This window comes from Amia ocellicauda, chromosome 2 (genome assembly GCF_036373705.1).
Source record: "Amia ocellicauda isolate fAmiCal2 chromosome 2, fAmiCal2.hap1, whole genome shotgun sequence".
In the NCBI taxonomy this organism is placed as follows: Eukaryota; Metazoa; Chordata; class Actinopteri; order Amiiformes; family Amiidae; genus Amia; species Amia ocellicauda.
Window position 1 is genome coordinate 25,814,539 of NC_089851.1, and position 27,743 is coordinate 25,842,281.

The 27,743-nt window shown below is 36.7% G+C and overlaps 1 protein-coding gene across 1 annotated transcript in view; it reads left to right on the top strand.

The window, feature by feature from the left end:
* Window positions 1-27,743, top strand: part of LOC136767860 (contactin-associated protein-like 2) — a 517,302-nt gene that overhangs the window by 401,788 nt on the left and 87,771 nt on the right. Inside the window, exons 14-15 of the mRNA XM_066721910.1 lie at window positions 3,772-3,928; window positions 7,332-7,459. Of these exons, the coding sequence (XP_066578007.1) occupies window positions 3,772-3,928; window positions 7,332-7,459 (285 nt within the window). The remainder of the gene's footprint in view (window positions 1-3,771; window positions 3,929-7,331; window positions 7,460-27,743) is intronic.

The following is a 27,743-nucleotide window of genomic DNA, read 5'->3' on the forward strand; positions in this document are numbered from 1 at the left end:
TCCCTTAAATTAATATTACATTTTCCTATTGATATATTTTTATGACATAAAGCCTCATGATTAGCAATCAAGCCTATTTTAATGGTACCACAGTCAAGCTGGATTTAGCAGGCAAGAGGTTTGTGAAATAACTTGTAGAGAAATTGTAGTAATGCCTTTATTCTTATACTTTATCAAAATACTGAAAAACTACATTAGTTTTAGTACTACAGGGATAAGTACACTTTTAAATTGTTTCAGGCAACCCATTGTCAATTAAATGTCTCCCACAGGTTTGAGTTTTAATTTTCCATATGAGTAAAACACTCAGTTTACTTGGAGAGTTGTAATTATTTCTTCCTGCAAATTACAGTGTGTTATAAAACAGCAGTAGGGTATTAAATGTGCAGCAGTCACAGCAGATGCCTATACATTTAGAAACACTAATACCTTAGTAATGTTCTTTGTGAAAAACAAATCGGTGCACTGCTCACTTTTCTTTCAGAGTAAGAAAGTGGAAATAAAACTTATACTTAAGTAAAATGCCTTCCAATTATTTTGAATTGGTCATGTCCTGATTATTTTGGACATGTTTCTGTCTGGAAGACCCTTGCATTCTACTTAAAGGGTCGTTTTTGTAAAGCTCTTTTGCTCTTTTCGCTTTTGCTCTTTTGCATTATCCGACAACATGTACAACCTTTGTTCTATGGTCTATGTTGGTTTAAGAATGAAAACAGGGAGGAATTATCTACTCTTCAGGACTCTGTCAGATTGTTCACATCTATCAGGATAAAAAGCTAATGAAATGAAGTATCCAATTGATACTTGAAAGTTCTTGAAAGAGTGCGGTTCCAGTGTTTCAACCATTGACAAAAATGTTCTTGTACTAATTCAATCAAGTAACCACTGAAATAAACTCTTGCATTAATTTTGCGAATGTACAATTTTCATTCTTTGTAAACTACATATTTATTAAAGAAGGTGGTGCTGAGAACTGAATATTGGTTTATTGATATTGTCTAACTAGGATATTGTCCAGCTTTACCATAATGTATTTGTACTTGTATTTTATACCTATGTGTATTTACATGGTTTTTTTTTATGAGTAACATCAATTTATATTCCCAACAAGCACCACATTTTACATATTAATATTAGATAGCTGACACATCTTATGGTTAAGCTACTTCAAGTGTTCTCCTTAAAAGTCCTTCTTGCATCAAAAAACAGTATTTTGTTTTTCCAATTATTTAAACGCTTATTCTGCTGTTATATCACAATGCTTTAAATGGTTATTGATTTCAGAGAGTCTTTTGTATATCTAATATGGTTGTCTCATGTAATTGAATTATGTTATATGGATCTGTCCATGGTGATTATTTTTCTTGCCATGGCTTTGTTTTTTAAACTTTTGTGATTGGTATCTTGCATTCTCATAATGGGGTTTTTCAAACAACCACATATAGTTTCCAAATGTCACACTGGCAATATCTTGCTTTTGGTAACATTTGAAAAGCTAACCTCATTTTATCAAAATGTTTCATTGTAAAATAACATTAAGACGAAAATTCTAGGTTTAGTGGGCTCTCCAGAAAATGTCAAATTTGATCACATTATAATTGCTTGTTCCCACTAGTTCAATTACTACTGTGCTATGAGTTGTATCCTGATTGTATGAGTACAATAAGCACCCACTCTTACTGGTAAACAAACAAGCAGTTTAAAAAATCAATAATTTACTACCAGAATTTTCTGTTCCTGTGTTAATTGGGCTCTAAATCTGTAAATGTTTCTCCTCATTCTGGTATTGCCCCTTTTTTTTCATCCACTTTGTAAAAGGCTTTTTAAAACTAATCAAGTGTGCAATAGAAGAAGCTTGTAAGGATATCTATAATGTTCTCCAATTATTTTATTCATCTTTGAGAATCTCATAAAAATATTCACTCATAATTAGGGCCCTGCATTTTATACAAGCGGCTTTCTAAGGTTGCACTTCATCCCTCCCTACACAAGGTGACCATTCAGTCTGGTTAATTAAACAACTTATTGATTAATAATCTCTCAATTAATGTTATCATCTCAATTACTCTTTCTATTAAGGGGCATTGGCGCATTGATTAAGCAGCAGCAGCTTCGGACATGCATCCCTTTATCATTAATAATCTTCTATATCTTCTATACAATTCCATATTGTGTTGTACTTTACTAACACATACTTTGTCAACAAAAGAAAAGCACTGATTCCTGGAACAATTTTGATATAACATACTGAATTCATAACATCAATGCTGTAACGTATACATTACAAAGATAACATCATAATAATGCATGCTTGTTCAAAAACAGCACATTAAGTTTCATGAAAGAAAATGTCCCATGCATTACATTTTCCTATTCAATTTAGGCATCATCAGTTGGTCATCAGTTGGTGCTGTATACACTACTGGACCCTCTCCCAAATGTAATAACAAGATTGGCATTTTCTATTTAGCATGTCTGTAACCATACATTTCTAAGCACATCATGGATATGTGTTTATTATTAACCTGTGTGTTTGTTTCCAGTACCATTCGGTGTTATAGCTTAATGTCTACGATTCAAATTAATTTGAAAACAAAGGGCTACTGCATTATGTTGTAGACTGTATTTTGTAATTGCAGGGTAGGTTCAAAGCACTGTCTTCAGGAATGATTGCAAAATAACAGGATGCTCACATTTTACGCATCCTTACTCTTACACTATTCCTATAAGGACTATAAGAATATGAAACGCAGACAGTGGGGGAAAGTAGAGAGGCTGTGATAGGTGCTGCCAGCTCAGCCTGGGTGTCAGACAAAGATTTGGGAACATAGGGCAGCTAGTACGCCCTAAAACACACATGAAACAACTATTTACATTGACCACTGTCCCTCCTACTGTGCACAATTTCCAGCTTAAAATCTGAGAGGCTGCTCTCAGCGTCCCCTGCACCCCGGAGGGACTGCTAGTTACTGCCTATGTGCTGAACAGTGCCAGCAGACAGCGCTACGCTACGCTGTTGTAATAAAAGTGGAAAAAACAACACAATATTCCATATAAACAGATGTGATCTAGAATTTCCATTGTAAGGCCACATAGTTCCCTTACAACATATCAGGAAAAACATTTCTGTCTTTTCTGTGAGGGATGAGAAAGGGCAGATCTATGAAAGCTTTTCCCAGGAACAGAGTATGTATCACTTTAATTAAAAACTGTTGATTTGTCACACTGAAATACAGTCTCACATAAATTGTTAATATATCCTCTTGCTATTTTCCATTGTGGAAAGTTGACCAATTTCTACTCATGCAGCTGTATTTGTTTTATTTATAGATGTTTTGTGTTTTTTTTCTTGACAAACACCTGTTTTCTATGCCGCAGAGAAAATCACATGATACCTGTATATATGAAATCAACAAATATTATACGAACAGTTATCAGTTTTATACCCTAAATGTCAACATTAGATGTTGCAAAGAAAAGGCAGCTATACGTTTAGTATTATTATTAGATTATTACAAATTAATCTCAATGTGAAAAGAATATTGTGTATATCAACAGCGTATTTATAAATAATGAGGACATTCTTTTCTACATCCAGTCTTATTTCTGAATTCATGCTAAAAGATCAACACAATATTAAAATTCAGTCCTATTGAGAAATGCTACTTAACCGCATTTGGTTTTCATAGGTTGTATTCTTCATTGTCTGAATTTGATTGTTTGATTTTGGGGTCACCATAAACGTTTTTATTTTCTCTCCTTTCTTTCCAGATGGTGTCCCATATTCGTGGTGGGTTGGGAAGGGCAATGAAAAGCATTTTTACTGGGGAGGGTCCAGCCCTGGAATCCAGAAGTGCGCCTGCGGTATTGAGAGGAACTGCACAGACCCCAAGTACTACTGCAACTGCGATGCGGACCAGAAACAGTGGTGAGTTCCTGCTGCTGCTGCTGCTGCTTTTCAATTGCCTCCAGCTTTTAAAGGAGTCTCTTAGAAAAACCTCAGACTAATATAGGTACATGCTTAGGTGCACCAATTATACTTGCTTAATGGAGGTCACTCAGGGGCTTTAGTGTGTCGTTGTGTCATCACTGCTGACAACAAGCACATTATCCTTTTTGTCAGTATATTAATTTAGTGGACACAGAAGCCAGAGCAGTCTACCAGCCCTCCAGTGGTAATTTATCACTCAGAAATCACATGGGTACACCAGAAGTACCATGATTGTGCTCATTGGAGAGCCACTCAGCAGGGAGCCAATGCTGTCTAATACGTCAACCGAGACATTGTTTGTATAATAGAAAAGCAATCAAAAAGCGAGAAGTAATTCATTTCCTTTGTGAGAATTGTATTTTCTTAACGTCACTTTGATTGCTTGCATGTAAATGACCTGAGGGTGTTCAAGATCCACACCAAGAATCAGTAGTTGTGGTAGTAGTAGTATTGAAGATGATGTTTAATGGTGTTTACAACTATCTATGTTTGTTGTGGCCCTGGCATGCATTGGATTATACCCACTACTAATCTTTTTTCTACATGTAATGTTGCTTTTGTATTTATGTAATAAATCATCGCATCATTCACATTATAGATCTTTAGAATGAAAAGACTTAGATTGAACCTGGCAATTCCAGTGTATATCTTTTGTTTTACTGGTTCTACCGATATAGATTGGTAGACGGTGAAGGAATTGTTCATGGTAAATCAATGTCTTTTTAAATAAAAAAGGCATCCAGCTTCTTCCTAAAAGGATGTTACTCTCCTGGGTCTGCAGCGCCTCCTCAGAGCCTGAACAATGACTGCACTCCTCACAGACTAAACCTACACAAGTTACACTGAATTCGCCTGTGTCAAGAAACCATTTTAAAACATACATACAATTTTGCTTTGTGTTCTTTCGGAAGTCTTTCATATTAAAATCTTTTAGTAAGACTTTCTGGTAACACTTTACAATAAGCCTCCCAGTTACAGTGTATTTACATAGTAGGTAAATAGTACTTAATGTGTAAAAATGATTAACGGTATTTGCAAGTACACAATTGTCTGGTAAGGGTGCCCACCAGGAGGCTACCTTTTGAGCTATACTGGGCATAGCCCACTTATTACACATTAAGTACATTGTTATAATGCATAATTACACTGTACGTATGAGTACCTACTATATAAATACACTGTAACTAGAGAGACTTGTTAAGTTTGACCTATTTTCTTTATTACTTATTCTTTCTTATATTACAAACTAATTTTTTGTGTGCCATCACTAAAACTCTGCTCGGATTCAACCAGAATGGAAAGTTCTTGGGGAACACAGGCTTTGAGTAAGAAGGGGAGGACCTTTCCTTCATGTTACAGTTTACATCTGACTTCTGCAAAGGATATAAATAACCATAGACTGGCAGATCTTGATCTGAAATACTTTTGCATTACAAGGCTGTCAAAACAAACACTGTTCTGAATAAAAACTAAATGTCACAAATTATAAATTTCACTGGACACATTAGGCCTAGTGTCTCATGCTTTGAAGTTTGGATGGGTTTCTTTGATGCTCAATGCATATGTTGGAATGTGACAATTTCTTTGAAGATTGCAGTAAAAAACTGCAATGGAAATTCCACTAATAATATTAAACCTCAATGGGAATGACTATATCAATGTATAGAACCATGTATTTTTGGTTTTGTTTTTAATGGTTGCTGCGTGAAGCCATAATTAATCCTTTGGAGGATTCTCTACTGTGCATCTAGATGTCAAAACAGCTCAGACAATGTGAACAAATACAAATTAGTCTATGTCCAGGAAAGAGTCTATGTTTGGGGTTTTCTGTCTGAGCTTGTCATATATAGACAAATTATGTTTTTGGTAGCTATTGGGGCACACTAATTATTTTAATTCAACACAATTTAGCCTCTTTTTATATATGCTCTCTCTCTCTCTCTTTCTCTCTCTCTCTCAACTTGGTATATTTAAACAATAACAGATGTTTCACACCCCTTTAGAAATTTTGTGTCACAAGCAATATCATACCTACTGCCCTTGAACCCCAACCCTAGCTAGTATCAAACTTTGTACACCTACACCTAATTTGCAACTCAATCTGTTTTTAACTGGGAAATATAACACTAATCCTGTTGTGTTATTGCTATGTGAAACATCAGTTTAATAGTCAGGCTCTGCCTTAAAAAATATCAGATACAGATTGGCCATAATTGCATCTCATTATCAGGGGATACTTTAATTAGCTGGGGGTTGATATGTTGATTACCATACTTAATTATTCTTTAGATTAGTTTTATTGTAGCGGCTTGATCAACATCTTGAGATTTTGGAGTAAAAACCAGGTTAGACAGGTCATTCTCACTCATCCATTAATTTGTTTCACAGGCATAATAATGTGGTATATCTTTGTCCCTAGGTGCTTATTTTGTGTACTACAGAGACTTGCCTAATCTTTATTGTGCATCACCCATGCCATGTACATTGTAATCTAATTTTATACCTGATAAACCATACCTTAAAGGTGCATATAAATTGTTATTTCTACCTCATGCAGAAACTAAATCAATTAGTTGGGACTGCTTGTATAGTGTTAAAATTAGAGTTTGCATTGGACTAGAGTTAGGGTTTAATTTCACATTCAACATTTTATTAGAATGGCTGGAGTTATGTGGCTTAGCTTAAAACCTCAGGGCTGACTGGAGTGGCAGGGATAGGGTAAATCAGAGCTTAGCTTTATTTCTAAAGTTACTATTTTGGGTATTAGGGATGCTTTAGTGTTTAAATTGAGTTTATTATGGTATGTGACAATATTACTTTTATTATCAAACACTACAGATACTCCAATAACTATCTGGACTTTTGTATTATCAAGCCATGCACATCCCAAGTTGGCATTTCAGTGTAAATTCAGTGTAGACATAACTACTACATATTTATATTTAATATGAGCAAAATGTAATCTCTACATAGTCTTTGCATTTCACCATATGTATTGTCCCCTGATCACTTTGATTAGCATTATCAAGAGCATTGCAAAACTTCTGAAGACACTAACCTCCTTTTTTCCTCATCAACTTCTAAACCGACCACTATAAGACCCCACACTGACCAATTTCAAAAGCTCTTCAAGGAACCTTTTAAAAATGCAGTTTATTTTTAATGTCTGCTGTTTAGCTGTTATTATTGCCAGTGGATAGCCTTTTTTACATATGCAGCAAGATTACTTGAGATTTTATGATTGCCCGTGGAAATCATATTCTGCATAATTATTATTTTTTGGTTTTCCTGAGGAATTGGTTTTGACAGCTTGTAATATGTAACCCACTTCTTTCTCTAGGAGGGAGGATGCAGGTGTTTTGGTGTACAAGGACCACTTGCCTGTCAGCCAGCTGGTCGTCGGTGATACAAACCGGCCGGGCTCTGAGGCAAAACTGACTGTGGGACCGTTACGTTGTCAAGGAGACCGTAAGTACAGCTTTTCCTATTTTGTAATACTTAGGGCCAGTTTAAAACAAAACTTACATTAGCTAACAGAAAACTACAAATCTCTACTCAGTGGCAGCTCAGTTTTTGTTGGATACTACTTTCATCTGCTTAAACACATAACCCAACTATAGGTTTGTAGTTTGCCATTGGTGGGTGGTTCAACATGTTGATTAGTACTCTCGGTTAGCCGGTTTTTAGAATGGAATTATTCCTGCCACTACATTCTACATTTATCAGCTGTTGAATCTGAAAGGATACCTGCTCTCCATCACAAAGCCTAAGTGAACTAAATTGTTTAATGGTTGTTGTAATATCTAGTGTTTTTTATGATTTTATTCAGTTAAAAGTAGATGATGTACGGGTTTAGCTAAGCGGGAAACATTCCAAAAGGCAGACCATTCTGAGATAATTTGGAGAAAAATAAAACACTGTGCATTGAACCAATTAAGGAAATATTGTTTAGTTTCATAATGCTTAACTTAGTGTGTGAGTTTGGTATGTGATTGGTTACACCTGAGCTAATTTAGGATTGCTATTACAAGGGAGGTGAACACTTATCCAACCAAGCTATTTTAATTTATTTTATTTGTTTACAAATTTCTAGAAATTCACTTGGAAGTGTCTGAAGTAGGAAGTGTAGATAAATTGGGGGTAATGATTTTAATGTATTTTAATTCCAAGCTATGAGGCAACCAAAGGTGGAAATTTGGGTTTCTATATGCATGTGTTCCTATTTTTTTATTTTTTTTAATCAGGACAGTTGCATTGTGTGGCACACATTACAAGTCTGATTTATTGAGATGCACTGATTATGATCTCAAATCAACGTATATAAAATAAAAAACAAAACATTTCAGCTCATAAATCCCAGTGTCTCTGGGAGGGCCCAAACACAGATGCCTGGCGCCAGTGCTGTGTACATCACGTTTCTTTTAATCAGCAGAAACCTGACACTGTTAGCAGTGTTGGCACCTGGTCTCCTGGCAATCCAGGTATGGCAAAAACATAATGAAAAGCTTAAGAGCATTTGTATTCGGTTGTAAGTGGGCCACGAGACAGAAATTAAACACTACATATTCAATAGGCACTGCACACAGAGGTTTGTCACATTCTTCTAAACAGACTCCACTAAACACGACACAAATGCAGTGAACTGTAACCAAGACCAAGGGTACAATGCATGTTATTAGAGGTAAAATAATGTGTTTTCATGCCTCATTATTTTTTGTAATTACATTACACTTATTACCTTTATCAGTTCCATCTGATCGCTATCACCTGTTAGACAAGGACATTGATGATCACCCTTCTGTAAATCACATTCTTGCTTTACACCTGTCTTTTCATGTCACTCATGCACTTTTCTACTGATCAGCTGATCTACAGATTAACCAGCACAACAGATTGAGTGAAAACAATCCCATGAATAGACAGGGTGTTTTGGTTGAATCTTGGTGGCCTGGGTATTTGTTCAGTTCGAAAAATAGTAAATACATTTTATTTTTCTCTTGTCACCAGGCCAACTGACTGGGTTAGACTTTTCAGGGATGAACTGCTCTACTAAATCAGTTTAAAGCTGTTGCAGCCCTGACCTTCTGTACCTTCTCACTCCCTCAGCACAGGTTGACCTGCCATAATTCTTTTCACCCATTTATTTGACCTCTCAAACCCAAGGTCAATGGCCAACTTTGTGGCACCCAGCTCTGATATACATGATGTTTTGAAGGTGGCTATTTTATTTGGCACTAAACCAAACATCTCCAAGAAAGACGCACTGCAGTGATTTTGAGGAAACAGGGAAGGTAAATCCATTCAACTCATACGTATCACATACATACACACAATTCTGTTGAGAGAAACATGTAGCCTTTAGGTTTCAGATGTTATACTAGTAAGAATAACCACAACTTTATTGAATACTTAAACTACAATAGGCAATACAACCTTACTAAGCTTTTGAATTCAGCTGGTTAAATTAATCCAGCAATAGCACTGTCCTTACTGCTGAATAACATTTTGTCATCTGTACCTGCAAAAAAAACTAAATCCAATGGGTTCCTGTTATTTCCTTTACTATTTAATGTTTTCCTGTGTTTTTAATTACATTTTATGTATTTTGTATTATACTGGACAATGATTATTCTGTATTTCTATAATACATACAAATATTTACCTATGGTAACTTTTGAATATAAACTCTTCTACACAGGGAGAATGGCACCACAGGTACTATACAGTTTTCCGCTAAGAAGGGTTTCCGCTAAGAAATAAATAATAATAACAAGGTGTTACAGTTGCTTTGTGAGGAAATGGAGTTATAGTCAACATAGATTATATTACTGTCCTGTTACTATAAATACTAAATACTTAACAAGACTTGAAAAAAAAGCTATTAGGCATATTACAATTAATTTCACTCTGGCAATATTGTGCGAGGTTATAGTTCGGTTGTATTTGGTACTGACAAACATGATGGTGAGAGGAATAAGTTTCATATATACACCGATCAGTCATAACATTATGACCACTGACAGGTGAAGTGAATAACACTGATAATCTCGTTATCATGGCACCTGTCAGTGGGTGGGATATATTAGGCAGCAAGTGAACATTTTGTCCTCAAAGTTGATGTGTTAGAAGCAGGAAAAATGGGCAAGCGTAAGGATCTGAGCGACTTTGACAAGGGCCAAATTGTGATGGCTAGACGACTGGGTCAGAGCATCTCCAAAACTGCAGCTCTTGCGGGGTGTTCCCAGTCTGCAGTGGTCAGTACCTATCAAAAGTGGTCCAAGGAAGGAAAAGCGGTGAACTGGCGACAGGGTCATGGGCGGCCAAGGCTCATTGATGCACGTGGGGAGCGAAGGCTGGCCCGTGTGGTCCGATCCAACAGACGAGCTACTGTAGCTCAAATTGCTGAAAAAGTGAATGCTGGTTCTGATAGAAAGGTGTCAGAACACACAGTGCATCGCAGTTTGTTGCGTATGGGGCTGCGTAGCCGCAGACCAGTCAGGGTGCCCATGCTGACCCCTGTCCACTGCCGAAAGCGCCTACAATGGGCACGTGAGCATCAGAACGGGACCACGGAGCAATGGAAGAAAGTGGCCTGGTCTGATGATCACAAGTTCAAGGTGTTGACTCCAAATTCCCCAGATCTCAATCCAATCGAGCATCTGTGGGATGTGCTGGACAAACAAGTCCGATCCATGGAGGCCCCACCTCGCAACTTACAGGACTTAAAGGATCTGCTGTTAACGTCTTGGTGCCAGATACCACAGCACACCTTCAGAGGTCTAGTGGAGTCCATGCCTCGACGGGTCAGGGCTGTTTTGTCGGCAGAAGGGGGACCTACACATTATTAGGCAGGTGGTCATAATGTTATGGCTGATCGGTGTATATGTATATATATATATATATATATATATATATATATATGTGTGTGTTTGTGTGTGTGTGTGCGTGCATGGGTTTGTGTGTAATGCATGTAATTCACTTTGTTTTCATCCAGAATTTTAAAATTATTATTTTATAATGTTTTGACAAAACCAGTGGGGTCTACAAATTTGTGTCATTGTTCTGTGTTCACTTTGTTGCAATATTGCCACAATTTTTATTTTTTTTTGCTGGGATTAAAACCAAATATTGAAACAGATTTACATGTCTGGTATGTGATATTTACATGGAGAACAAAACAGGATAAGATTTTTAGTTGGTGTGTGTTCTACTTGGAACAAAGACAGAGGAATAGCGTCCATGAGTCATAACAGATTTCTTTAAAGGATAGGTGTCTGGATGCCCGGTTAATGATCTATTCTATTTATCAAAAGACCATAAACCTCTGCCTACTTGGATATAATGTTTACTGTAACAAATACAGCCCTGAAGAAGATCAGTTTGATGAAACATGAGCTTAGCTGTTTTTAAATACAGTGAATCTGCAAGGGAAATCACTTTGTCTTGGATGTATGAAAACCTTATGGGGTGTGGTGATGTTTTCATTTTTGTTTTTATGGTAAAAACAAATTGACACAGTTGTTTCCTTCATTTCACATTGTGTTACATTACATTAGTTGCATAATCTTTTTCTCTGTCCTCTTGCAATAGCCCAGATGTATGGAGCCATTTAACTCTATCAGCTTAAATTTGAATAAAATAGAACCTGTGAAACTTACCATAGAGTCAAAGCTTAAAAGGCTGTGTAGGTTGCTAATGGGGAAAAAACACTTAAAAAAAGTAAGTAAAATCCGTCTCTATTAAAACCAGTACTTCTCTTTTTTCTATTAGCACTGACATTGCTATATTTTTTAGCTATTATTAAGATAGCAGGTTATATTATATACTCAATTATACTGACTGATAAAGGAAAAGAACAGCGTTTGCTCCCAGTAATACTGTCCTATGAAAAACTGCATGGCAATCACACTGTGTGAAGTATTTCACTGCAGATTGAAATATTTGCCTCACTGTAAAAATAGTGTATTTCATTTTCTAAAATAGTTTTCCCTAAGAGATGAGAATCAGTTCTGCTTCAATGTAGAATTATCACGGCATGCAAGCTAGTTGCAAAGCAGGCAGAAAGCACTTTTTTGGGGTTTAGGACCACTGTTGCCAATGTTGGGAGACCAAATTAAAATAAAAGTTTTAAAATATACTTTTACACATTGCAAAATTATTTTATCTGACATCTTGTTCTCTTTTTTCCTAAAGTAACTATCAGTTGGCAATTTTCTGTTCTATTTGTGACAGTTAATTCCCTATTATATGTTTGTCTCCAAGCTACTTTTAATGAAACACACCAAGCCTTTTTTAATATATTTGTACTCTAAATTATTATTATTACAGATAATCGTATGATTTGTGTAAGACAGCAATATTGCTACCTTGCACTATTAAGTTGAGAAATGTATAAATGAAAGGTGAAGTTAAGGGGTGTGGTAACCATTTGTTGCATCATAAAGTGTATTGCAGATATATTGCATGAAGATTTATTATGGAATCATGTTTCATTGAATTTCCTGGTTTGCAGAAATGATTTATGATTTAGGTATGTGTTGAAGAGAATTATATGCTTCTGGGAGAAATTAATAATTGCATAACTGATGGACATACATCAGCTCACTGAGTTCTAGCTTGGCTTTTGAAAAGAGTGATCTGACTTATTAGTTTTACCAGAACTTTCACAATCTTCCATTGTATAGCCCCTGTGTCACAATAAATGTCTTAATCACATCATGGTCATATTCTGAATAGACATACATCTGATGAGATCTTAATTGTTTGACAACTACCATGTTCAAGAGTTCTAGATTGATCTAAATGCATTCAGGAATAAGCTTAAATGCTTTCACATAATGTGTATGGTATATTCACTTATTGTGTTCTAGAAAAAATAATTGAACCATTTAATGGTTTAATGGTTAAAATGGAAAGTCTGTTGTGTTTTTGCTTATCTGTATCTCAAAACTAGTAGAAATCAAAATATAACAATTTAAATCTGTTGGGAAGCTTTTCTCATTGACCTTAGATAATGAGTTTAAACATATGTACTTTTAGCTCCTTGTCTCACATATGTATAGATTTGATATACATTATCCAACTAGCTTCTGCAAAAGACTGGATTTACTTTTGCTGTCATACAGGAGGTTTTCTTCATAGTTCTTTGATGTATGTATCTAGTCTGATATATCTTTATTCCAACAGTGATGCACCTTTCCTGCTGTGTGTCTGCCCCTATGCCATTTTCAAATCACATACTCTTGAATGTTCACAGGCCCATTCCTTTCTTTGTATCTGTCTTGTTATTTAGGAATGTACATCTTCCAATGCAAGTGTGCCGATGCCATCAGGGAGTGTACATCTTCTGATGTTTTTGGGTCTTCTGCAATATTTGTGTTCATATTAATAAGGGCAGCACAATGTAGTGTAATGCAGTGTCATGTAGTTCTTGAAGCTGTAAATCTTCTGGGCTCAGAGCCAGTATAATAATGTCATCTGTGAATCGTAGGCAATTTAACTATGTTCCATAAATCTTCAGACCCTTTTCTTCCTTGTCCATGTATTATTTTTGTCCAATATGTCTTCAGGGATATTTTAATATATTGTAGGTTGAAGTTGTGTTTGATTAATTTGGTAATTTTTCCCCCAAATATAACAGATTTTTTTTTCTTTATATACTGGGGGCTCTGATGTGAAAGTCTTACAGTACATTGATGAAATATGTATTATGGTTATGTTTAGAAACACAGTAATATACAGACGGGTGACAAATTAAAGGAAAAACCTGAATAAATGAGTGGAGGAACATAACGAATGCAGATGCCTCCAAACAGGTGTACTGCATGATACAATTAAGTAATAAACAACCTATCATGCTCTATGGCATGTATACAAATGCTGAGCAGGCCCAGTTGACCTAGATTTTGGATAAAGATGGCTAGAGTGAAGGATGGCTAGTGTTTCAATAGGAACTGTGACTAAAGTTATATCTGCATTTAGATATATGGGAAAGACATCAGTAAATAGGGTTGGAAAGTGTGGTCAACAGCGCACTTTCGATGACCGTGATGCTCGTGCATTACTGCGATATGTAAGGAAAAACAGAAGAGCAACTCTTTCCCAGGTGACTGAGAATGTCAATGCAGGACATGATCAGACTGTGTCAGCAAGAACAGTCCATCGAGAACAACACAGAGAGGGATATTATAGTAGGGCTGCAGTACAGAAACCCCTCATTACAAACAGTGAGGGGATCTGGAGGCTCTGTTACGCTGTGGGGGGCATTTTCCTGGCATGGTTTGGGTCCACTTGTGCCCTTAGAGGGAAGCATCACTGCAAATCATTACAAAGTTATCCTGAGTGATCACCTTTCTCCTATGGTGAAACATTTCTATCCTGATGGGAGTGGTCTCTTCCAGGATGACAATGCCCCCATCCACAGGGCATGAGGGTCACTGAATGGTGTGATGAGTATGAAAATGATGTGAATTATATGCTATGGCCTTCGCAGTCACCAGATCTCAACCGAATTGAACACCTATGGGAGATTTTGCACCGACGTGTTAGACAGCGCTCTCCACCACCATCATCAAAACCCCAAATGAGGGAAGAATGGTGTTCATCCCTCCAGTAGTAGAATCTGTGTCAAGAGCATTGAAGCTGTTCTGGCAGCTCGTGGTGCCCAACACCTTACTGAGACTCTTTATTGTTGTTTTTTCCTTTAATTTGTCACCCATCTGTATGTATCTGCTGTAAACTTGTTTGTTTCCAGACCAGTGTGTGCTTGAAGAGTTATATGTGGCCTATTAAGTAATGAACTATTGATTTCGGAGTGAACAAAAGGTGAAAAGAAATGGGAAGACAGATTGAGAGGATGTGACCTATTCCAGGTGACATATTTTTTTTAAACATACTATTGAATGAAACACAACTGACTGCTGCGGCAAGTTCGCCATAAACTTCAATAGTGCCATCCTCATTAAATATTTAGCGATACAGAAACAACAATATGCAGCAATATATAAGCTACATTTTTGATGTGCACACAATTAATGTGCTATCAATTGTGAATCTAAGTTTGGTGTAAGTTTGCCCCTTTTAATATGTGATTGGTACAGTTTTCTATTTTACGAAAATATTCGTATTTTGTTACTTACAGAAATTCAAAAGCCTAGCACACTTATGTTAAGGTACAAAGCTTCAGTTGAAGCAACCCTTTGGGTCCCAGTGAATAAGGCACCCCAGTCAGCGCTTCCAGCAACAGTGGAGACTTTTCAGCAGGAGACGAGCGCTCAGGAAGAAAAAGTCACAGACACCGAAGTCTGTTTGTTTATCTGCATTTATTGAAAGTTTCACACAGCCTTTTATACATCTACAAGCAGTATTTCAAAGGAGTTTCAGGGCAGTCCCGAACCTGGATGATATCTTCTTTGCATATGTCCGGGGCAGTTCCGAGACACGGGAAGCGATAAGTAATAAGGTATTCTTTATAATTAGTTCAAGCTTGGCGGCGTTGATATCAAAGACACAGTACAAAGCATGGTAAACAAAATTTCATAAGGTTTTCTTTGTAATTAGTTCAGACATGGAAGCACTGGTACCAAGGACACACTGTACTAATAAGAACGTATTAATAGATAATTTCGGTTCGTTACCCAAAGAATTTGCCACGGCAGCAGAAATTGTTTTCATCTGCCACACAGATAAGTCTGAGCAGAGAAATCATAATAAGAGCAAAGAATAAGAACAAGTTTTAACTAGTAACTTACTGGAAAGTTTCTGATATTTTCAAACAGTTATACAATGGGTATATACATACGCAACATGTATCCAGTTAAAGTGAACATCCTAAAAGCACATACTGGGAACATATGGTCAAAATTACACACTGGATTGCAGAAACACAACCATTCAATGCTTCATCTCAGTCCAGCCGAACTTGAATGTGTGAATTATAACCTTGCCATCGCTCTTTGCATTTCACCTCCAGGAAGGCAACATTCCAAAATTGGTTCCATTGGGTTCTTATACATCTTCTGAAGTTTGGAAATATATGACTTCTCTTTTTGTTTCTTCCAGTCAGTTATACATCTTCTTCCTTAACATATATACAGGAGTTGGCAATGACCTCGATACGTTTTTTTTTCCTTCAACATATTATAAATCAATATAAAGAGTTTACAGTACAATCATTTTTGTTTGTGTGCTTTTCACATCTTCTAGCTTCAAAGTGCGGATCTGAAAAATCCATTATCGCATTTTCCTAAAGGGCTTTTTTTTCTTTTTTTCAGTCCAGCTTCTTCTTTTTCTTTCAGGGTGTTAGATGTATTTCTGAATATTGCGGTAAGAACAGAGAGAGACCCTTATGAAGTTTTTCTAGTTTAAGTGGTTTAAGTTCATGTTCAACTATTTTCCCAATTTAGGGGTCTTCTGAAGATTAAACACTTCCAATGTAGCCATTCTTGTTATCTAAAATGATGAGAAAAAATAGAAGCAGTATCAGACATTTTAAACATTTGACATTTTCAGCTAGTATCTGTCAAAAATGGCAAACTATAATAGTGGGTTCTACTTAATAAGCCATACACAGATGCTGAACATGTTCTGTTTAGAATAGATTTTCAAACTCTTATTACAAATTAAAAAGTACTGCATGCAATAAAATAAAAATAAAAGCCTAATTAATTCAATAACAGTAATACTGAATCTGAATAAAAATGCTATACTTACCAGGGTTGTCACAGTTAGAATTAAAATGTTCCATTTTTTTTTCCATTTGTACGCACAATCAGTTCAGTAACACAAAGGAATATATATATATATATATATATATATATATATATATATATATATATATATACACTCACCTAAAGGATTATTAGGAACACCTGTTCAATTTCTCATTAATGCAATTATCTAACCAACCAATCACATGGCAGTTGCTTCAATGCATTTAGGGGTGTGGTCCTGGTCAAGACAATCTCCTGAACTCCAAACTGAATATCTGAATGGGAAAGAAAGGTGATTTAAGGAATTTTGAGCGTGGCATGGTTGTTGGTGCCAGACGGGCCGGTCTGAGTATTTCACAATCTGCTCAGTTACTGGGATTTTCACGCACAACCATTTCTAGGGTTTACAAAGAATGGTGTGAAAAGGGAAAAACATCCAGTATGCGGCAGTCCTGTGGGCGAAAATGCCTTGTTGATGCTAGAGGTCAGAGGAGAATGGGCCGACTGATTCAAGCTGATAGAAGAGCAACTTTGACTGAAATAACCACTCGTTACAACCGAGGTATGCAGCAAAGCATTTGTGAAGCCACAACACGTACAACCTTGAGGCGGATGGGCTACAACAGCAGAAGACCCCACCGGGTACCACTCATCTCCACTACAAATAGGAAAAAGAGGCTACAATTTGCACAAGCTCACCAAAATTGGACTGTTGAAGACTGGAAAAATGTTGCCTGGTCTGATGAGTCTCGATTTCTGTTGAGACATTCAGAATTTGGCGTAAACAGAATGAGAACATGGATCCATCATGCCTTGTTACCACTGTGCAGGCTGGTGGTGGTGGTGTAATGGTGTGGGGGATGTTTTCTTGGCACACTTTAGGCCCCTTAGTGCCAATTGGGCATCGTTTAAATGCCACGGCCTACCTGAGCATTGTTTCTGACCATGTCCATCCCTTTATGATCACCATGTACCCATCCTCTGATGGCTACTTCCAGCAGGATAATGCACCATGTCACAAAGGTCGAATCATTTCAAATTGGTTTCTTGAACATGACAATGAGTTCACTGTACTAAACTGGCCCCCACAGTCACCAGATCTCAACCCAATAGAGCATCTTTGGGATGTGGTGGAACGGGAGCTTCGTGCCCTGGATGTGCATCCCACAAATCTCCATCAACTGCAAGATGCTATCCTATCAATATGGGCCAACATTTCTAAAGAATGCTTTCAGCACCTTGTTGAATCAATGCCACGTAGAATTAAGGCAGTTCTGAAGGCGAAAGGGGGTCAAACACAGTATTAGTATGGTGTTCCTAATAATCCTTTAGGTGAGTGTGTATTAATTGTTTAAAATGTATAACACACATTTGACTGCAGTTCAGTTCGCTTTATACATTATATAATTGTTGTTGAGATCAATTTCTTTGATATCTGTGCTTGCATTATACATTTCATAACTTAGTTTGTGTTGCTTGCACATTGTAAAACCTTATTTGTCAATTTAAAATGTACATCCCAAAGGTTTTAAGAAATGTGTCCAGTGAAATATTAATCTCTTGCTCATACAGCTGTATTGTTAAAATGTAAGCTTATAAAATGAGTCACCCAGGTTAACTATTAATTGGATCCATTTCATTTAACTATAGATGCATGCTAGAGGGTATATGTAAGATGTTTTAGAAGAAGCTCTTCTTTTGAAATGTTACTCCCTTGGGGAAAAACAGGAGCAAAGACATTCAGTTAACCCTATTATTACTTTGGGAAACAAAATATTATCAAACCATTTCCCTTGGGGTAGAGACTATAAACCGTGGGACTCTGAATCCTAAGGTTTTATTCCCTAGAGAAGCTAAACTAGAAAAACTAAAAACTAAAAACTTTGACTTCAGAATATTTTCTTAAAGGTAAATATTTAAATAGTTCAAATAGAATAAATACTGCTGTTGAATGACGAGTGGTAAGGCGAAGAATGAAGTTCAAACAAATTTGATATTACTTTAGAACAGGAGACAACACTGTGTTAATGTAAGGAGTGAACAAACTGCCTTAGACAAGACCTGTATGCTATTTAGAATAACCCACTACAGTAACCTAACAGGAACAATATAGATAAAGAGTATGTGCTATATTAGACTATTCAACTTCTCATCATTGTTACGAAGCACTGAAATGTGCGAAACTCCTCTTGCTTGCTGATATTGAATCATAGGAAAAGTGACTGCAGTGATGTTTTCTGATCAGGAATTCTAGGAAAGTAAGACTGGTTGTTTTTCTTTATTCTACAGAGGCAAGTGGCAACTCCTCCCATAGGATTCCAACTGTTTTTCAAGAAACATTAATTGAAATATGTGGTTACCTTTAGGTAACCCTGTAGGATCCAAACAAAAATGTGCATTTCAGCTTTTCCACCATCATTGATTAACAGAGAAATAAAACATATGTCCTATAATGTGCAGAGATAGTTGGGGTTTGTTTTATCACCTCTGATGTAGCAGGTATAGCGCATTTATCAGTTGGAAAACCATTTGTCTTGGTTTAACCTTGCGGCGTGAATGCTTTATGTGTTATACATCATATTCCTAATGAAGTGTTTGGAGCTGGGGGTCATTCCTGAGTTGACAATGATTTGATGAGATGTCACAGAAAAGGCAACAAGATGCAAGAGTGCTTTCTCTCTTTCAAAGTGGCGGTGTATAGAAAGAGCCCTGACATTATTCATGTTAGCGGGGGAAAAAAGGCCAAGAAATCTCATCCCATTGTAATGCATACAATATTCCTATTTCCTGATTCTTTCCTGACTTATCACTTGGGGTTTTGGCATTTAATAAGGACCTTTGCCTCAAATAAGCATTCCAAACCCATTGTCAGAATATCCAAGATAAGTGTAATGCGGAGAAAACTGTAGAGCAGATTGTTAGAAATATCTGCAACTCAAAAAAGCCCTTGTTCCAGGAATATATATCAATAGGTTGCTATGTCATGCTTTGCATCGTTCTTTTCACATGATGACTCATGGCTAATGCAAAAGGAGCAGCACACTCTTACTAGCAGGTGTGTTCAAAATGATTAAACTAAAATGGAAACAGAATACTTGTGGAAGTGATTTTATTTCTTCTACTTTAGATTTTTCCATGCAGTTTGAAAAGCTAGAATTCATAGCTGACCTAAGTCTCTTTTTTCCTGTCTAGAGGATACACTTGAGGGCTCTAAGTGACTTCGCTATCCTATACTATAACAGTGCTCTCTTTCGTACTCGTAATTCATTAATCATCTTTGGTCCCCATAGTTTAGTTTGAAGGGTTTTTAATAAGTTAACACAACAAAAAGTGACACATACTGTTACTTCAGATGCCGAAATACAACATTTAAGTACTATAGTCTACATCGATTATTCAACATGTAATGAGTGCTGCATTAATAAGAATAGTATTAGAAAATGTTTTGTGGAGCAGAAAAACTCTTTGGGGACATAAAGTGCCATGCTCATTTGTGTTACTGTCATTTCATAAGTGGGGGGATCATGAATTGAGAGTCCGACGGTGGGGTTGGATGGCTTCTGAGTTGTAGACCTAGGGGGGGATTTCACCTGTACACCGCGTCTTTCCTAAAGTGGGGGAACGAATATTGGGAGGAACAAGTATAAGGAAAAGAACCCCTATGGTTGTAGTAATCTAAAAGGTTATTTTCTATTTTTAAGCCATACTTCTTTTAATAAAGCTTATTCAATAACTTCAACTTGTAACAAAAAAGGTGCAGTAACTCAACAGATTGATTGGCAAAGAGAATGTAATAATGATAAGAATGTACAGTTTTCTTTCTGAATCATCCCCAATATGCCCATGATATGTAGCAGTACAGACATCTTTGACCATGTCACACTAAATCCTTTGATAAGGAAAGTGTTGAAATGTAAGAGACATAATGCATTTTATCTGCATAAAGAGAATTCATTATCCCAGATCAATAATCTAGTTTGTAATTCAAAAATGTTTTCTCTCTTCAGGGTTGTATTTATTTTCTCAAGTTCTTATTTAACTGTTTTAAGCATTGTCAGGTCCCTCACTAAGATGTTGTCTAAGTGGGAGTGTTTATGTGCCTAATGGAGTTCACAATTTAGACATCTAATTTACTGCAGTGGCAGAAGATAATGTGTGCAAATGAACCCCATAACAGTAATTTCTAATAAACCCATTTTGGTTAAGACATGTTTGTTGACTTGCCAACTACTAATACTTATGCTCTGCTTCAGTGATGAATGGACTACAGTATAGATCCAGGCTTGAAAACATGGCTTTCTTTGATTCTAACCTTTAGTGATGAATTACACTTGGCTTCTGCCATCATCCCTCATGATCAAATCATGCCAAGCTTAATCTTGGAAAAGGACGTTTATGAACTCTGTCTATGCTGAGCTGTGTGGGCTTGCAATGTTGCTCTTGCACTTTACTAAGAAACAGACTGATTATTCAAATATTGTATCATTCTTTGAAAACATAATGAAAATAAAATAAAAAAATTATCATGCAACCTTTCAAATAATTATTTCTCTAAAAAAAAATGTCCCACTCTTTGTTACTTCATGTCACGTCTGCTCTGAAACTTAATTGAATCCTCTTCGAGCCAACATTTCTCGTGAAATTGAAGAATACATTATTTCTGCTTGAGATAATGTGATGAAAGAATAGCAACAAAACAATGCCCGATTCAAAGGCAAAACAATTAAATAATAGCTGTAATTATAAGCTAGGCTTACTGTAAGCATGTTTTGAGAGGATTAACAGAGTTTTCATACAAGAGCAGTTGTTTGGCATATTGGCATCTTTGTCTGTAGTCTAAAATGTTCCTTGAATCTGACTAATTCTGATGCCACAGTATGATTATGTGCAAATATGATGTCCTATTTTAGCATCTGGAGGAGCTGCATCAATTGTAATAGTCAATGTACAATACACCATAATAATAATACAATAATTACGAAAACATATACATTGTCAGTCACATCTGAATGGAAATCCAGTGTAGTTGATCATGAAACAGATGGCTCATAGGTAAGCAAGAAATAGGTTATACACAGTTATGTTTTTCCCAGCCAATAGTATATTGTCCTGTGTGTGGATTGTCTAAATTCCCCATCCACCTGATGACCCTATAGTCTTGTTACATGAGTGTTCTTTTGTAGAAGGATCATAACTTAAAATGATTTACGTATTTGGTTGCCACAGTTTAGAGTGTATGACACCAGTATGACAAGTAACACTGGCAGTACTCGTTTACCTCAGCTTTAGGGTGGACATTTATTCCAAGATTACATTCAGTTAGATGGGCCCTGCACTTCTTCCTACAACTTGAATATCTATATACTTGTTCTCCACTTTTAATTTTGTTGAATCGGGCTGAATCAATGCATCATTACCCGCTGTTGGTCCCTAGTCACTTGTAAGACATTCCTGGGCAAACAAGGGAGTAATCCAAACAAGATACATAGACAGGCAATAAGAGGATTTATATCTAACCAGAAAGTAAGTTCAATAAAGCATCACATAAATATATTTGGTGTAGTTATATAATATAAAGGTACAAGCACTGGAGTAAAGCTGCCTTCCAGAATTTAATGAGAACTCCTGAAACCTGCCAGAAAGAGCATATATTCATGATTGCATTTATTTGTTGTCGTTTGTTTTTAGTGCATTAGATTCAACCTGATATTCTTTGAGACTTGCCCTAATTCACATGGCTGCATTTCTGGAGCACTGTCTTGTCATTCCTCCATTACCACACAGTTCACATTGAAGTACTTTCAGCGAATGACTATGAATAGGGAGCAGCCTGCCTGGAAAATATCAAAGGAGCTGTCCTCTTAACCAGAATTTGAAACCTGTGGGATATACACTCACCTAAAGGATTATTAGGAACACCTGTTCAATTTCTCATTAATGCAATTATCTAACCAACCAATCACATGGCAGTTGCTTCAATGCATTTAGGGGTGTGGTCCTGGTCAAGACAATCTCCTGAACTCCAAACTGAATGTCTGAATGGGAAAGAAACGTGATTTAAGCAATTTTGAGCGTGGCATGGTTGTTGGTGCCAGACGGGCCGGTCTGAGTATTTCACAATCTGCTCAGTTACTGGGATTTTCACGCACAACCATTTCTAGGGTTTACAAAGAATGGTGTGAAAAGGGAAAAACATCCAGTATGCAGCAGTCCTGTGGGCGAAAATGCCTTGTTGATGCTAGAGGTCAGAGGAGAATGGGCCGACTGATTCAAGCTGATAGAAGAGCAACTTTGACTGAAATAACCACTCGTTACAACCGAGGTATGCAGCAAAGCATTTGTGAAGCCACAACACGTACAACCTTGAGGCGGATGGGCTACAACAGCAGAAGACCCCACCGGGTACCACTCATCTCCACTACAAATAGGAAAAAGAGGCTACAATTTGCACCAGCTCACCTGGTCTGATGAGTCTCGATTTCTGTTGAGACATTCAGAATTTGGCGTAAACAGAATGAGAACATGGATCCATCATGCCTTGTTACCACTGTGCAGGCTGGTGGTGGTGGTGTAATGGTGTGGGGGATGTTTTCTTGGCACACTTTAGGCCCCTTAGTGCCAATTGGGCATCGTTTAAATGCCACGGCCTACCTGAGCATTGTTTCTGACCATGTCCATCCCTTTATGATCACCATGTACCCATCCTCTGATGGCTACTTCCAGCAGGATAATGCACCATGTCACAAAGGTCGAATCATTTCAAATTGGTTTCTTGAACATGACAATGAGTTCACTGTACTAAACTGGCCCCCACAGTCACCAGATCTCAACCCAATAGAGCATCTTTGGGATGTGGTGGAACGGGAGCTTCGTGCCCTGGATGTGCATCCCACAAATCTCCATCAACTGCAAGATGCTATCCTATCAATATGGGCCAACATTTCTAAAGAATGCTTTCAGCACCTTGTTGAATCAATGCCATGTAGAATTAAGGCAGTTCTGAAGGCGAAAGGGGGTCAAACACAGTATTAGTATGGTGTTCCTAATAATCCTTTAGGTGAGTGTATATGCACACACATGTACTATACATGATCACCATGACTGACAACTGCATTTGACATGGATTAATTTGCTGCAAGCTGTCCGGGGAAGAAGATAGTATTGATACAGCTTCTAGTATGGTTTTGTCCTTTCATTTTGCAATATTTCTTTGAGTAATCACATCCTTTGCTATGTGCTTTGGTTCATCATGAGGTCTATATTCATATTATTCATATTATCACAGCCCATGTTCTTGGTGTATGTGGTTGTTTGTTTTATTCTGCCAAAGCTAAGGCAGTAGTCCTGTAGGATACCTTTAGGAATAATATTGCTTAGGGAATTCTGCAAGAATCAATTTATATAATGTAAATATTGTATTTATATATGCACTACAAGTAGGTATAAGAAACACCTTTTCCCTTTCCTTTTTGATGATACAGTCTTTTATTTGGTTTATTTTCCTTTCACAAAAGCCACAGATTGCTATGAAGTTCTTGCTGCTTTACATCCGCTGGTGTAGTGTATGTTGTTATTGTTATTATTCATTTATTTGTTTATTTATACATTATACCAAATTCCAACAGGGAAATTAAAGAACAGTGTTGAAGGCACTCAACTATGCACACTATAATGCCAAACTGTGCAAACACTGTCTCATCGGAAATCTGTGTTCTCTTACAAGAAACAGCCCTTGAATTAAGTTCTTGAGTTGAGAATCCAGCCAGGTTTACATTAGAATTCAGCGGTAGGCTGCTATAATGTCAATGAAGTTTGCATCCCATTTCTTCAGAGTTTTCGATGCCACACTTCCTCAAAGCACACACTAAGCAAAAGGTCGTGTCTCAGGAGCGTGTTGATTTATCATGGAAATTAAAGACCATCGTCTGGTAAAATGGAAGACAGCTGCTCACACCACAGTATTGGCCCCACGTCCCACCAGCAGTTTTGAGGAGACCATTAGCCAGACAGCGAACACATTCTCATACTTCACTGTGGTCAACAAAGTGGAACAAACGTGGCCCTCAGCAAAAGGCTCAATCTGTCCCCAAGGGAGATTTGATTAAAAAGTACAAAGATACATATCTTTGGTTGGTGTGGCTGACAATTAAATAAATGTCTCTTTCAAGATGGTACATTCCCACATTGCTATTTCCAGTGAGTGAGTGAAAAGATTTGATGGATATTAAATAATGCACTTTAACGAGGTGCATTACATGTCGCAGTGGTCTGTGGATAATGAGTGTATACTTAATTTCTGTTATAAAAGAGATTGCATTAACATTAATACGACATGTATAAGCAGCAGCCTAAAAGTCTCTATATATGTACTTTGGGTAATTTTCTGCTTTTGTGGATTCAAGCCTCTTTAGTGTTTTTGTTGTACACTACTGCAGTATCTGTTCTAATGATGATGTCTCTGCCTCAGGTGAAGATATTATATTGAAGGGGAGAGGGGGGGTGTTGGACTCTAATTGGAGAAAGCCAGGCATATTATTTACCTTTTGCTCAAGGGTATGAATTCAAGAAAATAACTACCTTGGTTACACAGTAATCACAGTAATATACTCTTCAGGGCCATGCTATTTATAAATACACAGAAATACGTAGATTTGAGTGCAGATCTGAAATGCCATGAACAGCTAAAACACCTGCTTGACTAACACTAGCCAGACCCCACCATAAATTACTCACTGAAGTTATATTTATTGCTTTCAATTACCAGTATCTTCCAAAAGCACATGGCAAGGTGACTATAAAGCTGGAGAGATTCAGCACATAGGTAATGCTATGGGGACCCAAGAAATGTTCATATATGAGTAAACAACACTACAAATCACTATGAGTTTTTGTTCTAAATACCACTATAACGTAAAGGTTAATAATCAAATAGAATGCACTTTTTAAATGCCATAGACTTGCTCTTTAAGAATGGTCAGCCTGGTTAGTTCATTGGGAAATGTGAACTGACAACTGGCCTCAGGTCTTATCAACTTAAGCAGGATAAAGGGGCTTTTACGAAGGTGTAATTGGGATGGAGAACTCACTGCTCTTAAAAAACAAAGCAGGAGCAGACAATCACCACTCTGCCTAAGAGCATTTATTGGTTGTCTGCGGTATTTCTGTTGATAAAATGCTCCATTTATTTTTTATTTATCATTATTTCTGTATTGGAAGGATGCCATTTCAATTATTGAGCAACTAGAAGTGTAAAATAAGTTGTGGCTTGCAGGTTGAGTACAGTAAATTCAATTAAATGAACTTTGTGGGAACAGGATAAACTATAATGATGCAAAAGTTGCCATCGCCCTGCCATTTGGGTTAAATACTGGACATTGAGTGTGCAGGAAAGAAAAGTGAAGACAAAATCTCATGCAGCAAACAGCTCTCTTCTTTGTGTTTTGATAATTGTCAACAGAGTGTTACATTTATAGGATAGCAATACACTACTTTGAGTGAAAATGCCCTGCTCTGGCAAACATAGGTTACCCATTTTACTCAAAACTGATTGTTATCTCCGATGACCAAAGACTTCCCCGTTAAGGTGGGTGATGAACATGTGCTGTTTAAGACATTGCCCTTTCTACACGCTGCCTGTAACCTGCAGCTTAAACGAGACCTACAAGCTTTATGAAGACCTGCCTTATGGCACCAAGAACCTTTTAGCTGTACTGATTCACTTTCTTTATCATTTTTAACAACCAGCACAACAGAAAAGGTATGAATCTGACATAATCCTTAAAGAGCAGTGAATTCCCCGAGCAGACATTTGAGCACGAAAAATGTACTCTAGGGTGTCAGGAATTAAATGCATTTTAATAATTTTTCAGCTGGTGTGTCAGTGGTTTATCGTGTTCTCCCCATGATTTGAAGATCCTGACTCTACATGAATCAGATGAGTGAAGTTGTTTGCCTGCACTCTGAGGCATCTGAGATGCAGTGGCTGATTTATTCAGGGTTTCTTGCTTTTCAATTTGTGACTGAACAAGATGGTTTTCAGGACTGATCCTAATATAGATTTGAAAGAAATTTGTGAGTGAATTAATTGATAAATGGTTGATTACTTAAAATTATTGATAGATAGAGATAAATTAATACATACCTACATACATACAGATCCAATCCACTCAATTCATTTCCCATATTACTGTGTAAAATATAGAAACCTATATAATGAGTTTTGTCAGTATGGATATTTGAACCACTCTATACATCTGATATTTTGTAGCGAGTGATATCAGAATTGAGCAGCTGTTTTTATGGATCTTTAGGCAATTACATTTTAATTGAACATAACATAATATAGCTTGCAATTTAAATTGTTCCCAGAAACTTAACTGCAGTCAATTCTCAATACATTTATTCAGATGAGATCAACATAGCTAACTTTTAACCTGATATTTTAGTTATTTTAAATACATTTTCATTACTTCTATGAAACCAGAAATTATTCCTTCATAAAATTAGTAAAATAGTAGCAAATCAATTGTGTTTTTTTTTTAATAGAGAATCTTATTATGCTCTGTGATGTTTAGATAACATGAAAAAAGCCACAAAAGTGTATAGATTTACCTAATTGCTTTAGAATAGTTTGGAGATACATTAAACAAAATTTCACACTTGCCTCATTTAAATTCTGCAATATAAATGTTCAAAAACAAGAGAGAAATGTCTTTTAACTGAGAATGTGAAAATTGTCTCCAGTAATGGTTATGTAAACTGTTTATTTTATTATCTGTTCAAAGAAAATAACCTACCTGTTACTCTTTCTGTTCATTTCCTCTATAATGGCGTTCCAATCACCCTGTTTTCCTGCAATTAAATTAATTTGAACAGAGGCTGACTGGACCTCCTGTTACCCGATGATGAATATAAACATGGATGTGTCAGACAACTTTTAATTAGAAAATAAATCCAGAGTTTTACAATCAATAAATGCAACAAAACGTGCATATTTGGACAGCATGACATAGAATACCAATGTTTCCCATCATGTCCATTGC